This window comes from Leucoraja erinacea, chromosome 8 (assembly GCF_028641065.1).
Source record: "Leucoraja erinacea ecotype New England chromosome 8, Leri_hhj_1, whole genome shotgun sequence".
In the NCBI taxonomy this organism is placed as follows: domain Eukaryota; kingdom Metazoa; phylum Chordata; class Chondrichthyes; order Rajiformes; family Rajidae; genus Leucoraja; species Leucoraja erinaceus.
In genome coordinates, this window is record NC_073384.1 from 31,751,831 (window position 1) to 31,768,704 (window position 16,874).

Consider the following 16,874-nt stretch of genomic DNA (forward strand, 5'->3'; position numbering starts at 1 on the left):
AAGTATGGAGGCCCAGGTATGGAGGCTCAGGTATGGAGGCCCAGGTATGGAGGCCCAGGTATGGAGGCCCAGGTATGGAGGCCCAGGTATGGAGGCCCAGGTATGGAGGCCCAGGTATGGAGGCCCAGGTATGGAGGCCCAGGTATGGAGGCTCAGGTATGGAGGCCCAGGTATGGAGGCCCAGGTATGGAGGCCCAGCTTGATGATGAATTTGGACAGGATAATAGTGTTGAACGCCAAGCTGCAATTAATGAACAGCAGCCTGCTGTGTATGTTTTGTTATCCAGACGGTCAGAGCAACATGGCAACAGCTGTTGATATGTTGCAGCGACAGACAAATTGAAATGGATCCAAGTCACTTCTGAGGAAGAAGTTGGATCGCACCACATCAAACCTCTTGAAGTATTGCATGTAGGTGCTATCAGACAGTTATCAATTAGGCCAGTCACCATGCTCTTCTTGGGCATGGGTACAATAGATGCCTTTTGAAGTAGGTTATACCACAGAAGTGAGAGGTCGTGGATGTCCTTTGATACTCTAGCAGTTGGTCCACACAAGTCTTTTGTACCTGGCCAGGTACACTGCGGTTTTTATGGATTCACTGTCTTGAAGGATGGCAATCTCTTACCAGTCAAAAATAATTTGCTTTTCAAATGTTATTGTCAAAGTGGATGATCAAAGTCTTTCCTACAAATAATCCATGATATTCCTCACTCAAATATTTACATCCCCCTGCAGCCTCTCCACATCTCCCTCACAGCCCACGTTGCATTTTATAAGAAGCAAACTTGCTTATATTATGCATGATCTGTTCACCCAAATCATTGTTATAGATTGTTAACAGCTGCGACTCCAACGTTAATCCCAGCCGTATCTCCCTAGTCAGTCACACAACCCAAATATCACCGTTTCCTTCCTACTGTCCTGTCTATTTTATGTCCATTAACGATCCACTGCATAACATTATCCCCAATGTCATGTATTCTAATTTTAAACTTTTTTGCTTTTCTGCTAGTTAAAGCCCCTGTCCCACTGCACGAGGTAATTCAAGAGTTTCCCCTGATCCGAACTCAGAGAATGTCCGTAGCGGGTCCGTAGGAGTTCGTGGATGTACCGTAGCGGCTCGTAATGCCAACGGTAGGTACTTGGGAAATCCGGTAAACTCGTGACGTTTTTTCATCCCTGCAAAAAATGTCCACGAGTAAAAAAATACTTGTGATGAAAAAAATTGTATATTTTTACTCGTACGAGCCACTACGAGACATTGACGAACTCCTACGGAAATACTACGGACATTTTCCGAGTTCGAATCAGGGGAAAACACAGGAGAACTCTTGAATTACCTCGTACAGTGGGACAGGGGCTTATGACATTAAAGTTCTAATTTGCCAAAATGCCACTTTCCACCAATATTCTTTTTATGTTGACTCTTTCCAATCCTATTATTATTTTCTACATGCCCTACTATCACTTCCTTAATGGTTAAAGACAGAACATTCCTCACGTCCACCATCTAGATGTATGGCTCCGCTGCTTAGAAGGCAGAGAGTAATTGCTAACCCTGTTAGTATTTGGCAACAGGAGCCATTACCTTCAGGGAGGGAGCCACAGGACCAGACTAGGAACAAAATGAACTGCAATTTTATTTTGCTACATTTTTCATTTTATGAAGGAGCCAAGCTATCTAATAATAAATCAAATCAAAGATTACTTCATACACTAATATACCTTTCTCCACGTCTGTATCTCATTAAGTGCTAAATCTGCTCTCTCTAGCGTTGTATAGCACACTGTTTTCCCAGACAAAGCTTACATTGTCTTCAAACAACAGCTGACTCAGTCAACAAGCATCTTAAGAGACATTACCCTTCTGGAATTCCAATCTTCACTTAAAATTTTATTAAGGGCTTTTTTAAACGGCTTGCCTGCCTGTTACAGCCTGTAACATTTTGAGTCAAATTGGCAGCAGCAGTTTCCAAACAGAAACCTGGATAAAATGCTATATGCACGAAATGGTAGAGGAACTCAGTGGATCATGCAGCATCCATGGATGGAATTGACAGATGACGCTTCGGGTTGAGACCCTTGTTCAGACCCTCAAAACCTGTCCAGACATTGAGCAATATGAAGGGTTGATCTGAAATCTAACTCCACAAACCTGCATTCACCTTTAAAACGAAGATGGACCCACAATGCTGGAGTAACTCAGTGGGGCAGGTAATCAGTACTAATCAAGACTCTGTCCTGGCAATATCCTCGTAAATCTTCTCTGCACCATTTCTAGCTTGACATTTTTCCTATAAAATGGTGCCCAAAACTGAAAGCAATACTCTAAATGTGGCCTCACCACAATGTGTTATATAGCCGCAACATGACCTCCCAACATTTATACTTAATACTCTAACTGAGGAAGACCAATGTGCCAAAAGGCTTTTTGACCACCCGTGATGCCACTTTCAAGGAACTATGTCCCTGCACTCCAATCCCTCTGCTCTACAACACTCCCCAGAGCACTACCATTCACTGTGTAGGTTCTGCCCATGTTAGTGCTCTCAAAATGCAACACCTTGCATTTCTCTGTATTAAATTCCATCAACTATCCCTCAGCTCACCTGCCCAACCGATCAAGAACCTACTGGAATTTTTGACAACCATCTTCACTATTTCCAATCCCATTCACTTTAGTGTCATTTGCAAACTTGCTAATCATGCCATTTACGTTCTCAACCAAATCATTGATGTAGATGACAAACAGCAAACGCAAATCCAAGCCCTTTTTTATTATTTGATAAAATCCCTGTCACCTAAACTCCAGCAAGTACAGGTGTTGCGCCATCAAACACTTATCATATGTTAACCTCGTCATCCCCGGGATCATTCTAGTAAACCTCATCTAGACCCTCTCCAACGCCAACACATCCCTCCTCAGATATGTGGCCCAAAACTGCTCACAATACTCCAAGTGCAGTCTGACCAGTGCCTTATAAAGCCTTACAATTACATCCCTGTTTTTATATTCTAGTCCTCTTGAAATGAATGCTAACATTGTATTTGCCTTCCTTATTACCAATTCAACTTGCAAATTAACCTGGGAATCCTGCACCAGCACTCACAAGACCCTTTGCACCTCCGATTTCTGAATCCTCTCCCCATTTAGAAAATAGTTCACGCCTTTATTCCTACTACCAAAATGCATGACCACACTTTGCTACGCTGTATTCCTTCTGCCACTTCTCTGCCCACTCTCCCAACCTGTCCTGCCCCAGACTCCTTGCTGACTCTACACTACCTGCCCCTCTACCTATCTACATATCATATGCAAACTTGGCCACAAAGCCATCAATTACATGATCCAAATCATTAATATACACGTGAAGAGAATCCAACACCGACCCTCGTGGAACACCACTAGTCACTGGCAGCCAACCAGAAAAAGTCCCCTTTATTCCCACTCTTTGCGTTCTGCCATTCGGCCAATCTTCAATCCATGCTAGTATCTTCCCTCTAATACAATGGGCTCTCATTTGTTTAGCAGTCTCACATGTGGCACTTATCAAAGGTCTTCTGAAAATACAAGTAATCAACATCCTCTGACACTCCTTTGTCCATCCTGCTATTTACTTCCTCGAATAATTCAAGCAGATTTGGCAGGCAAAGATCTCATCTTCACAAAACCATGCTGACTTCAGCCTAGTTTATCATGTGCTTCTATGTATTCCGAAACCTCATCCCTATTGATATTGGGATCTTACCAACGGCATGGTCAGAAAGTGTTGAGAAGTCACAGAATGCAGGGCCAGGAAATACTGGAAGCAAAATATTAAAGGCATTGGCGATACAGGAAGGAATTGAAGAATACAGTTGAACCGAGGGATCTGGGAATAACCGTGCATAGTTCCTTGAAGGTGGAATCTCATACAGATAGGGTGGTAAAGAAAGCTTTTGGTATGCTAGCCTTTATAAATCAGAGCATTGAGTATAGAAGCTGGGATGTAATGTTAAAATTGTACAAGGCATTGGTGAGACCAAATCTGGAGTATGGTGTACAATTTTGGTCGCCCAATTATAGGAAGGATGTCAACAAAATAGAGAGAGTACAGAGGAGATTTACTAGAATGTTGCCTGGGTTTCAACAACTAAGTTACAGAGATAGGTTGAATAAGTTAGGTCTTTATTCTCTGGAGCGCAGAAGGTTAAGGGGGGACTTGATAGAGGTCTTTAAAATGATAAGAGGGATAGACAGAGTTGATGTGGACAAGCTTTTCCCTTTGAGAATAGGGAAGATTCAAACAAGAGGACATGACTTCAGAATTAAGGGACAGAAGTTTAGGGGTGACATGAGGGGGAACTTCTTTACTCAGAGAGTGGTAGCGGTGTGGAATGAGCTTCCAGTGGAAGTGGTGGAGGCAGGTTCGTTGGTATCATTTAAAAATAAATTGGATAGGCATATGGATGAGAAGGGAATGGAGGGTTATGGTACGAGTGCAGGCAGGTGGGACTAAGGGAAAAAAAGTTGTTCGGCACGGACTTGTAGGGCCGAGATGGCCTGTTTCCGTGCTGTAATTGTTATATGCTTATATGGTTAAGTGTCCCTGAAATTATCTAGCAAGCCACTCAATTCAAGGACATTTAGAGATGCCCATTAAATGCTAGCCCAGCCAGTGTCGACCGTGTCCCAATAACAAATTAAAAATAAAAACAGGTCAGGCAGCATCTCTGGAGAAAAGGGCACCTATTCCTTTTCTCCAGAGATGCTGTCTGATCCACTGAGTTACTCCAGCTTTTTATGTCTATCTTTGGTTTTAACCAGCATCTGTAGTTCCTTCCTACACAAAAGTAAAAGCAGGACAGGGATGAAGCAGCATTGAAGGAAGAGGTTACACAGGCCATAGAAAATGCCTAGTTCTGGGAAACATTGAACCATAAGCAAGTTCCAGTGTGGGAGCACAAGTAGACATACTGTGGAGGTATCCAACATTTGTGCCCAGTTACTTAGACCCTGTGAACAATAGTCAAAGCACGAAGTGCATCAACACTCTCAGAGGAAATTAGAGCTGAAGTATTATAACATGCCTGTGTCCATTTCTGCAGAGCTCTTGCAGTAACATGCCCACACAGACTGTGCTTGTGGGTTCAGGTTTCTTTTATGCAGTGTTCCAACATTATTTGCATCCTGTGAACTTCTCAAAATTTAGTCATCTCACATTCTCATTGAGTAAAAAAAACACAATTTTTCCTGGTAGGCTTGCCAAGATAGATAATATTTGAAAATAATCTCTGCCCTTAACTTTCTTTTACAACATTGGTTATCTTCTGCTGGGGAATAAGATGGGTTTACCAAAAACTAATATAGCACAAATTTTCCTGGATGTATGTTTCCAGAAAACTCATTTTTAACTAATTCAGTATCCATACCATCCTTCCGAGAACAAAGATCATGCAATTTAGGTATTTTACACCCAGAGAAGGGTAGTCTAACCTTTCTGTCCTGGTCCTCCTCCATTGTCGGAGCGTTCAAGAGTTCAAGAGAGTTTATTGTCATGTGTCCTTGATAGGACAATGAAATTCTTGCTTTGCACAACAGAACATAGTAGGCATGAATACAGAACAGATCAGTGTGTCCATATACCATTGTATAAATATATACACACATGAATAAATAAACTGATAAAGTGCAAATAAACAGATTATTGGCTATTAATGTTCAGAGTTTTGTCCGAGCCAGGTTTAATAGCCTGATGACTGTGGGGAAGTAGCTATTCCTGAACCTGGTCGTTGCAGTCTTCAGGCTCCTGTACCTTCTACCTGAAGGTAGTGGGGAGATGTGTGTATGGCCCGGATGGTGTGGGTCCTTGATGATGCTGCCAGCCTTTTTGAGGCAGCGACTGTGATAGATCCCCTCGATGGATGGGAGGTCAGAGTCGATGATGGACTGGGCAGTGTTTACTACTTTTTGTAGTCTTTTCCTCTCCAGGGCGCTCAAGTTTCCGAACCAAGCCACGATGCAACCAGTCAGCATGCTCTCTACTGTGCACCTGTAGAAGTTGGAGAGAGTCCTCCTTGACAAACCGACCCTCTGTAATCTTCTCAGGAAGTAGAGGCGCCGATGTGCTTTCTTCACCATCATTGCATCAGTGTTCTCGGACCAGGAAAGATCTTCAGAGATGTGCACGCCCAGGAATTTGAAGCTCTTGACCCTTTCCAACATCGACCCGTTGATATAAACGAGACTGTGGGTCCCCATCCTCCCCCTTCCAAAGTCCACAATCAGTTCCTTGGTTTTGCTGGTGTTGAGGGCCAGGTTATTGTGCTGCCACCAATTGGACAGTCGCTCGATCTCACTTCTATACTCTAACTCATCCCCCATCAGTGATACGTCCCACAACAGTGGTGTTGTCGGTGAACTTGATGATGGAGTTTGCACTACGACCGTCTATGCAGTCATGAGTATAGAGTGAGTACAGCAGGGGGCTGAGCACGCAGCCTTGAGGTGCTCCCATGCTGATTGTTATCAAGGCTGACACATTTCCACCAATACGAACTGACTGTGGTCTGTGAATGAGGAAGTCGAGGATCCAATTGTAGAGGGATGCGCAGAGACCCAGTTTTGCGAGTTTGGTAACCAGCTTGGAGGGGATGATGGTATTAAATGCTGAGCTGTAATCTTTTTTTTATTTTTTTATTTCAAAATAGACTTTATTCATTGATAAATATATACAATTCCTGAACCATTCAAACAAACAAAATTCATCCGACATTTTCGGAGACTATACAAGTTTTTTCAGTACAATTTTTTTACATTTTTCAAATTTCACCAAACAGTCCCCCCACCCGTGCCACTCTGTGGCCCCCTGGCGTGGGATACCTTCCCTTAATTTAATTTGAGGGGCGTCTCCACCATACCGTGCCCCCCCATGTCCAGCAGTGGAAGGACCCTAGACTGTGGTCCTCCCCCACCGAGCCTTGGCGTTGGCTGCACCAAGCTTCAGCGAGTCCCTTAGCACGTACTCCTGCAGTCTGCAGTGGGCCAGTCGGCAACATTCCCTGACGGACATCTCGCTCTGCTGGGTGGTGAGCAACGCTCGGGCAGACCAAAGAGCGTCTTTGACCGAGTTGATGACCCTCCAGCAGCACTCGATGTCAGTCTCTGAATGTGTCCCTGGGAACAGTCCGTAAATCACAGAGTCCTCTGTGACGGAGCTGTTCGGGATAAATCGTTCCAGGGACCCTTGCATACATCTCCAGACTCTTTTTGCAAACCCACACTCTGCAAAGAGGTGGGCAACCGTCTCCTCTCCACCGCAACCGTCCTGGGGGCACGTGAGCTGGTGGTGAGGTTCCGACGGTGCATGAAGGATCTAACTGGGAGGGCTCCCCTCACCGCCAGCCAAGCCAGGTCTTGGTGCTTGTTGGTGAGTTCTGGCGATGAGGCATTTTGCCAGACAAGCTGGGCAGTCTGCTCTGGGAACCACGCCACCGGATCCATCGAGTCCTTTCCCTGCAGTGCCTGCAGGACATTCCGTGCTGACCACTGCCCGATGGACTTGTGGTCAAAGGTGTTGGTCCGGAAGAAGCTTTCCACAGACGACAGATGGGGCGGCAATGTCCAGCTGACTGGCACATTGCGTGGCATCTGCGCCAGGCCCATCCTTCGCAACACCGGGGACAGGTAGAACCTCAGCAGGTAGTGACACTTGGTGCCCACGTGCCTTGGCTCTACACTCCGCCTGATGCAGCCACACACGAAGGTGGCCATCAGGGTGAGGGCGACGTTGGGCACGCTTTTACCCCCGTTGTCTGCCGACTTGTACATTGTGACCCGTCGCACCCGGTCCATCCTCGACCCCCAGATGAACTGGAAGACGGCCCGGGTGATCCCCGTGGCGTAGGAGGGAGGGACAGGCCACACTTGTGCCAAGTACAGCAACCCCGAGAGCACCTCACACCTGATGACCAAATTTTTTCCAGTTATGGAGAGGGAGCGTTGCCTCCACAGCTCCAGCTTCCTCCCCACCTTGGCTACCCGCTCCAGCCAGCTGTAACCAATGAATAACAGCCTGACATAAGAGTTTTTGTTGTCCAAGTGGTCCAGAGCGGAGTGGAGAGCCAGTGAGATCGCATCCACCGTTGATCTGTTGTGGCGGTAAGCGAACCGCAGTGGGTCCAGGTTTTTGTCGAGGTAGGAGTTGATTTGCGCCATGATCAACCTCTCAAAGCACTTCATCACCACAGACGTTAGTGCCACTGGTCGATAGTCATTGAGTCACGTGACCTTGCTCTTCTTGGGCACCGGTATAATTGATGCCCTTTTAAAGCAGGTGGGAACCTCAGGTTGAATATATATCCGTAAAAACTCCAGCTAGTTGGTCCGCACAGGTTTTTAGACCCAGCACAAATCGGAGGACCAGCATCTCATATTTCGCTTGAGTAGCTTACACCCCAGCAGTATGAACGTTGACTTCTCTAACTTCAGATAGCCCTTGCTTTCCCTCTCTCTCCATCCCCTCCCCCTTCCCAGTTCTCCCACCAGTCTTACTGTCTCCGACTACATTCTATATCTGTCCCCCCCACTTCCCTGATATCAGTCTGAAGAAGGGTCTCGACCTGAAACGTCACCCATTCCTTCTCTCCAGAGATGCTGCCTGTCCCGCTGAGTTACTCCGGCATTTTGCGTCTACCTAAGTATCTCTCAATTCTTTCTCTCTATTCTGTTAAGTATCTCGAAGATATTTACTTTCTCTGATTGAAAACTGTCACTTAGAATAATTCTAATCGTACGCAGTGGATTTGGATCAGAGGAACCCTACAATGAGACGCCTTGGAAGGATATAAACAAGATGGAATGATCTGGGCTAACTTATGGCAGACCAATTGGTTGCGTTTGAAGTGCTAGACTGCTAACCCATCCCGCATCAGATAAGGCGGCTGATGAAAGGTTTTAAAACTGCTGGCAGCCACTGAAAAAGATAGAATTCATTCACAGGGTGCTTGCATCATATGTTGATTTTGGCAGTGATGCAGTTAGCTAATTTTATTAAGGCCTTGTACTAGAATCAGCATGTACTGGAATCACTCACTGCCAAACACAGTAACTACTTTAGGCACAAGGCAATCAGATAAACAGGAATCAGGTTAAGCACCAAGAAATCTTTTTTGGGGCTCTGATGAACAATTGCAAGAGACAATAGTAGGGCTGCACAGTGTCGCAGCGGTAGAGCTGCTGCCTTGCAGTGCCAGAGGTCTGGGTTCGATCCTGGCTATGGGTGCTGTCTTTACAGAGTTTGTACGTTCTCCCTGTGATCTGCGTGGGTTTTCTCCGAGTGCTCCGGTTTCCTCCCACACTCCAAAGATGTACAGGTGTGTAAGTTAATTGGCTTCAGTACAAAATTGTTAATTGTCCCTAGTGTGTAAGAGAGAGTTAGTGCATTGGGTGATCACTGGTTGGCGCAGACTCGGTGGGCCGAAGGGCCTGTTTCCACGCTGTACCTCCAAAGTCTAAAAAGTCACACTGGGACGAGATCCATTTACTTCTTCAAATTCTGCTATGAGATATTTTACATCCTAAGATTAACTTCTTATTCATGAGGACTGATGGATAATAGAATATCTCTTGAACCAAAGTCAACCTTGCATGTTTATCATTTTTGTGCCACTTTTATTCTTAACTTTGGGATAAAACTTCCCTAACCCTGGATCAGTTTTTAACATGACAGTATGACCTGAGATGCAGCTGCACATTAGGTATTCCCATTTGTGGGTTCAGTTTTATTGAACCTCTGGCTGACCATTGGAGTTCCAGAGGCCCGGACAGCAATGCCTAGCCACAAACATAATTATGAATGTTTTATGCATGTCTCAATAAGGATTGCCATCACAGTATGTTAAACAGCATACAGAGCGATTTGGTTAAGCACTGGAGAGTCAGTCAGCTTTCTCTTTCATCTGAAGCCAAGAACATTTGTACAGCTCCTTACCTTCTGGGATTATAATCTCAGGCTGAGGGGTTTGAATGGAGGAGAAGGCCTCTAAGGGTTGCTCTGGTGGAACTTGTGCTGGAGTGGGTATTGGTCCAGAGTGTTTAATAACAGGGCGAGAGTTTGCAGAATCAGGAACCCTGTGGATCTTAACATCAGGCCGAGGTTTGACTGCCACCTTCTTGAATGTTTGACTAACATGATATCCCATTCCACCTGGACAAATTTGCTTGAAGGCAGCTGTTTAGTGCAAGATAAAATAACAGTGAGCATGATTTTAATATCCCAGCCCTTTCTTTATACACACACTATTTAAAACAAATGTCAATAAATCGTACTTTCATTGAATAACCTCAAAAAAATAATTAGAATTTGATGTTTACTTTGGCTGTTAAAGAAGCAGGGACGTACAGTCCACCTGACCCCCGGATAAACTTCACGTGTTAGTGCGATTAGTAGAGATTTTTTGTGTCTTGAGTGATGAGACTGACTCTAGACATATTGGCAAACAGAGGGTAATTGTGTGCAAGAAATGTATTACATAGGAGGGGGAGAAGATCTTGACTTGCAGAGACCTGAGCCAAGGCTGCAGACTCACACAGTGCTACAACATGTTGCAGAATTAATTGTTTTGTGTGCAATTTTGTTTTGATGTATTTCAAGTCATTAAAAAAAAACATGCAAGGCACTGGGCTTGAATAAATGTATATTTATCTCAATTTTCCATATGATATAGGTGGCCAATTCCATTAATCTCCATCCCTCACCTATTTCCCTTAATCTTAATCTCTTTTACGTGCTGGTTAACATCCTCCCTCATTCCAGCCTCTTTCAGGGATAAAGAGGGATTGTGTAGACATAAGGAACTGCAGATGCTGGAATTTTGAGCAAAATATAAAGTGCTGGAGTAACTCAGCCTCTGTGGAGGGAATGGATATCCAAGGTTTTCGGTTGGGACCTACCTTCAGAAGAGGGCCTCCAACGGAACCCCTCCAACGGAATCCCACCACTGGCCACATTTTCCCATCTCCTCCCCTTTCGGCTTTCTGCAGAGACCGCTCCCTCCGTAACTCCCTGGTCAATTTGTCCCTTCCCACCCAAACTACCCCCTCCCCTGGTACTTTCCCTCGCAACCGCAGGAAATGCTACACTTGTCGCTTTACCTTCCCTCTCGACTCCATCCAAGGACCCAAGCAGTCTTTCCAGGTGAGGCAGAGGTTCACCTGCACCTCCTCCAACCTCATCTATTACATGTGCTGTTCTAGGTGCCAACTGCTCTACATCGGTGAGCCTAGCACAGGCAATCAACCTGATCTCCCGGTGGCTCAGCACTTCAATTCCCCCCCCTCCCATTCCAAATCTGACCTTTCTGTCCTGGGCCTTCGCCATGGCCAGAGTGAGTCCCACCGCAAATTGGAGGGGCAGCACCTCATATTTTGCTATGACGGTATGAACATTGACTTCTCCAATTTCAGGTAGTCCTTGCTTTCTTCCTTCTTCCCCTCTCCTTCCCACCCCCCCCCCCCCCCCCCGCCCCCCCCCCACATCAATCTGAAGAAGGGTCTCAACCCAAAAAGTCACCTTTTCCTTCACTCCATAGATGCTGCCTCACCCGCTGAGTTTCTCCAGCATTTTTGTCTACCCTGCACTGGCTGGAGATTCATCCACAGTCTATTGAGTTAAATGGAATTGAGTACAAATGCCCTTGCCGTGCATTGTAAGCTTACTGCTGCTAACTAATTATTCTTTCCTGGTCAAATATCATAATCTGACAAGGCTATCCATCTGTTCCTTTATTGTTTTGCACTATCCAGAGTTGTGCTAGTTTTTTAATATACCCTTCACTGTGCAAATTAGTTACTCTCGGTGTGCTAGGAAAACGTTCACTTTCAAACATGTTTAGATGCTCAATTAAATCATGATTGATCGATACCTTCAATTCATTTTGGTTTAGTTTAGTTAAGAGATACAGAGTGGAAGCAGGCCCTTCGTCCCACCGAGTCCGCGCTGATAGCGATTTGCGCACATTAACACTTTCTACACACACTTGGGACCATTTACAATTGTTCTAAACTAATTAAACTACAAACCTGTATGTCTTTGGTGTGTGGGAGGAAACCGGAGATTTTGGAGAAAATCCACGCAGGCTATGGGGAGAACGTATAAATAACATACCGACAGCACCTGTAGTCAGGATCGAACCCGGGTCACTGGTGCTAGAAGGCAGCAGCTGTACCGCTGCACCACCTATAACACTGGTCAAACAATCTAAACCTTGGTCTTTTCAGGTTAACCTTCCCAGCTTTATTAAACTGGAGATGGTTCCAGATTTCCATTACCATTTCTGTTGAGAACCATCATCTTGAATAGCAAACAATGGCTGTGTCAACCTGTGTAAATGGCACCTCAAACTTCATAAACCATCCCATAGTGCTTGATGTGAGTGTTTTTAATCAAAAATATTTAATTGAGTCTCAGAAAGAGATAATGGGGACAAATGTCTGGAGGCTTGGTGAGAGAGGTAAATCTTACAGAGTACCTTAAAGGAAGAGATGTAGTGAAGCTGAAAATCAGTGGTCAAGGTGGCAGTGGATGGAAATTCAGTTCTGTGTCAAACACAACACCAAACGCCAACACCAACACCAACACAACACAACACAACACAAAACCAAAATGATTAGTTAAAACAAATGTGGGTCCCTTGCAGTCAGAAACAGGTGAATTGATCATGGGGGACAAGGACATGGCAGACCAATTGAATAACTACTTTGGTTCTGTCTGCACTAAGGAAGACTTAATTAATCTGCCGGAAATAGCAGGGGACCGGGGGTCAAATGAATGAGATGGAGTAACTGAATGAAATCCAGGTTAGCCGGGAAGTGGTGTTAGGTAAATTGAATGGATTAAAGGCTGATAAATCCCCAGGGCCAGATAGGCTGCATCCCAGAGTACTTAAGGAAGTAGCCCCAGAAATAGTGGATGCATTAGTGATAATTTTTCAAAACTCTTTAGATTCTGGAGTAGTTCCTGAGGATTGGAGGGTAGCAAATGTAACCCCACTTTTTAAAAAGGGAGGGAGAGAGAAAACGGGGAATTACAGACCAGTTAATCTAACATCGGTAGTGGGGAAACTGCTAGAGTCAGTTATTAAAGATGGGATAGCAGCACATTTGGAAAGAGGTGAAACCATTGGACAAAGTCAGCATGGATTTATGAAAAGTAAATCATGTCTGACGAATTTTATAGAATTTTTCGAGGATGTAACTAGTAGAGTGGATAAGGGCGAACCAGTGGGTGTGTTATATCTGAACTTTCAGAAGGCTTTCAACAAGGTCCCACATAAGAGATTAGTATACAATCTTAAAGCACATGGCTGGCAGACAGGAAGCAAAGAATAGGAGTTAACAGGTCCTTTTCAGAATGGCAGGCAGTGACTAGTGGGGTACCGCAAGGATCAGTGCTGGGACCCCAGCTATTTACAATATATATTAATGATTTGGACGAGGGAATTGAATGCAACATCTCCAAGTTTGCGGATGACACGAAGCTGGGGGGCAGTGTTTTCTGTGAGGAGGATGCTAGGAGGCTGCAAGATGACTTGGATAGGCTGGGTGAGTGGGCAAATGCATGGCAGATGCAGTATAATGTGGATAAATGTGAGGTGGCCACTTTGGTGGCAAAAACCTCTGGTAGAATTTGTGCACCTATTCCCCCCCCCCCATCTCCCTTCTGTTTTGTTTTTCTGTTTCTTGTTTTTTGTGTAAAATTGTATGTATGCACTGAGTACGAGCAGCTTTCAGTTTCACTGTACAGTATAGTAAATAAAGCATATGGTATCTAGAAACAGGAAAGTAAAATGTTTGAGTGAGGGCCGATTAGGGGGGGGGAGATACAACAAGTTGTACTGGGTCATGGTGAGACCACACCTGGAGTATTAGGCGTGCAGTTTTGGAGGCTAATCTGAGGAAGGAAATGGTTCTGTTAGCATAGAGGGAAAAGGATAGAAATATAGGAGCAGGGAGGTACTGCAGTTGTAACGGGTCTTCGAGCCACACCTGGACTATTGCGTACAGTTTTGGTCTCCTAATCTCAGGAAAGACATTCTTGCCATAGAGGGAGTACAGAGAAGGTTCACCAGACTGATTTCTGGGATGCCAGGACTTTCATATGAAGAAAGACTGGATAGACTCAGCTTGTACTCGCTAGAATTTAGAAGATTGAGGGGGGATCTTATAGAAACTTACAAAATTCTTAAGCTGTTGGACAGGCTAGATGCAGGAAGATTGTTCCCGATATTGGGGAAGTCCAGAACAAGGGGGTCACAGTTTAAGGATAAAGGGGAAATCTTTTAGGACTGAGATGAGAAAAAAAAAAATTTACACAGAGAGTGGTGAATCTCTGGAATTCTCTGCCACAGAATGTAGTTGAGGCCAGTTCATTGACTATATTTAAGAGGGATGTGGCCCTTGTGGCTAAAGGGATCAGGGGGTATGGGGAGAAGGCAGGTACAGGATACTGAGTTGGATGATCAACCATGATCATATTGAATGGCGGTGCAGGCTCGAAGGGCCGAATGGCCTACTCCTGCACCTATTTTCTATGTTTCTACGTTTCTAAACCTGCATACAATTTGAACAGAAATAATCATGAAAATGACACTTATCTTTAATTTCCTTCCATCGCCGATTTCTAATGCACGTCTAAATCTTCTCTTGTGGCAGGACAAGGTTTCACGTTCTACACAACTTTCCCTACTACACAGATGTGACCACACCAGATGTTTGGCAGAGAGTGTGGCTGCAGGACTTCCTGCCATAGCTCTGCCAGGAGAGCCTGTTAGTACTCAGGGAAATGTTGGCTATTACGCGGACCCCTGCACTCCTTCACCATCCACCCACTACACTGCCACAGTGAGAGAAGTTGTGTAGCAGCCATTGTTTGGCATGCCACCACTTCCTCCCCCCCCCATCCCTCCAACCTCCTTTCCATGATGACACCTGTGTGTGACCACGGCTCAGCTTCTCCCAATGGGCGTCACAGTGACACAGCGGTAGAGTTGCTGCCTTACAACGCGTGCAGCGCCAGAGACCCGGGTTCAACCCTGACTATGGGTGCGGTCTGTACGGAGTTTGTACGTTCTCCCCGTCACCTGCGTGGGTTTTATCCGAGATCTTCAGTTTCCTCCACACTCCAAAGATGCACAGGTTTGTAGGTTAATTAGCTTGGTATAAATGCAAATTGTCCCTAGTGTGTGTAGGGTTGTGTAAATGTGCGGGGATCACTGGTCGGCGCGGATTCGGTGGGCTGAAAGGCCTGTTTCTGCACACTAGCTCTAAAACTAAAGTAGAACTATTAACATTTTGACCTATGTTGAAATAATTGAGAAATCTCACCACTTGTGCAAGGGCCAGGATTCTCCATCAACTGCATTTTAATTTTCCAACCCCGCTGAGTATCCACCAGAATGAGCATGGGAGATAGCCTTACATAAAGCACTAATAAAATACACAACTCTGGTAACAGGGCAGCATGGTGGCGTGCGGTAGAGCTACTGTCTTGCAGCATCAGAGACCCAGGTTCGATCCTGACTACAGATACCGCCTGTATGGAGTTTATACTGTGACCTCATGAGTTTTCTCAAGATGTTCCAGGATTTTATTTCTTAAGAGTGCAAGAGGATGACGGTGATCTTATAGAGGTGTAGATGATCATGAGGGTAGATAGGGTAAATGCACAGAGTCTTCTATCCAGAGTAAGGGAATCGAAAACTAGAGGACACAGGTTTAAGGTGAGGGGCAAAAGATATAATAGGAACCTAACGGGAAACTTTTTTTTACATTAAGGGTGATGGGTATATGGAACGAGCTGCCAGAGGAGGTAGCTGAGGCAGGTACTTTCACAACATTTAAAAAACATTTGGACAGCTAAATGGGTAGGAGAAGTATAGAGGGATATGGGCCATCCGCTGGCAGGTGGGACTCGTGTAGATGGGACGTGTTGGTCGGTGTGGACAAGTTAGGCAGAAGGGCTTGTTTCCACGCTGTATGACTCTATGACTATCACTCTATTAGTCTCTGTGTGTGGATTCTGGGACATAGTTTAGAAATCTTTCCGAATATAACACTGTAATGCAAATTGGAGGTACAGCACAATTCCACCGGCGTAGCTTAAACCCTGGCAGTATGAACATTAAATGCTCCAATTTTAGGTAATTAACCTAGAAACAACCTCCTTTCACCCCCATTTCCCCCCTCTCTTCCCTGTGCCTCACCTGGATATGCAACCACCTCTCTCCTTCCCTCTCCCCCATCTATATTTCACACTCTGGCTTCACAATTCGTGCATTTTCTAGCCGTATTTCCATATCTCACACTTTTTGGGTCTTTTCATCTCTGGTCTTTAGTCAACCATCTCAAAATCAAAACACCCTCTCACCTGTTTTGGCCTATCACTTGCCAGACTTTGTCCTATACTCACCTCTTTCAGCTCCCCCCCCTCCCCACCACAATCAGTCCGAATAAGTGTCCCGAATCAAAATGCCACCTATCCATATTCTCCAGACTTGGCCTGCCAAGTTACTCCAGAATGTTGTGCTCTTTTTGTAAACCAACATCTATAGTACCTTATGTCGACATATTAGAGGTATATGATTGAAGAACTGAAATATTTAGTATAGGTCTTACCTTAAAGATTATGGGGCAATTTATTTCAAAATCAGAAGTGATATATGTGAGTAAAGATTTGTCCTTCCTCCCCAAGATCAGATAAAGTTAGGAGATGATTGGGAAGGACTGGAAGTCAACTAAGAGACTATCTTTTTTTGGTACCCCTAAAATCAAATTGCATTATCTCTTTGATGAAAATCTCCATTCAGTCACGCTAGATAGGGCTCTTAAACAT

The 16,874-nt window shown here is 44.9% G+C and overlaps 1 protein-coding gene across 5 annotated transcripts in view; it reads right to left on the reverse strand.

Moving 5' to 3' along the window:
• The window catches only part of ltbp1 (latent transforming growth factor beta binding protein 1), a 295,601-nt gene that overhangs the window by 142,754 nt on the left and 135,973 nt on the right, over positions 1-16,874 (reverse strand). For 4 of the 5 annotated variants that reach the window (XR_008723852.1, XM_055639325.1, XM_055639326.1 and 1 more), the window contains one exon: positions 9,975-10,214. The exons of the other annotated variant lie outside the window; for it this stretch is intronic. Coding sequence is in view for 3 of the 4 variants with exons in the window: in XM_055639325.1 (XP_055495300.1) it covers positions 9,975-10,214 (240 nt within the window). In the remaining variant the exon portion in view is untranslated. The remainder of the gene's footprint in view (positions 1-9,974; positions 10,215-16,874) is intronic. 5 annotated transcript variants of the gene reach the window in all.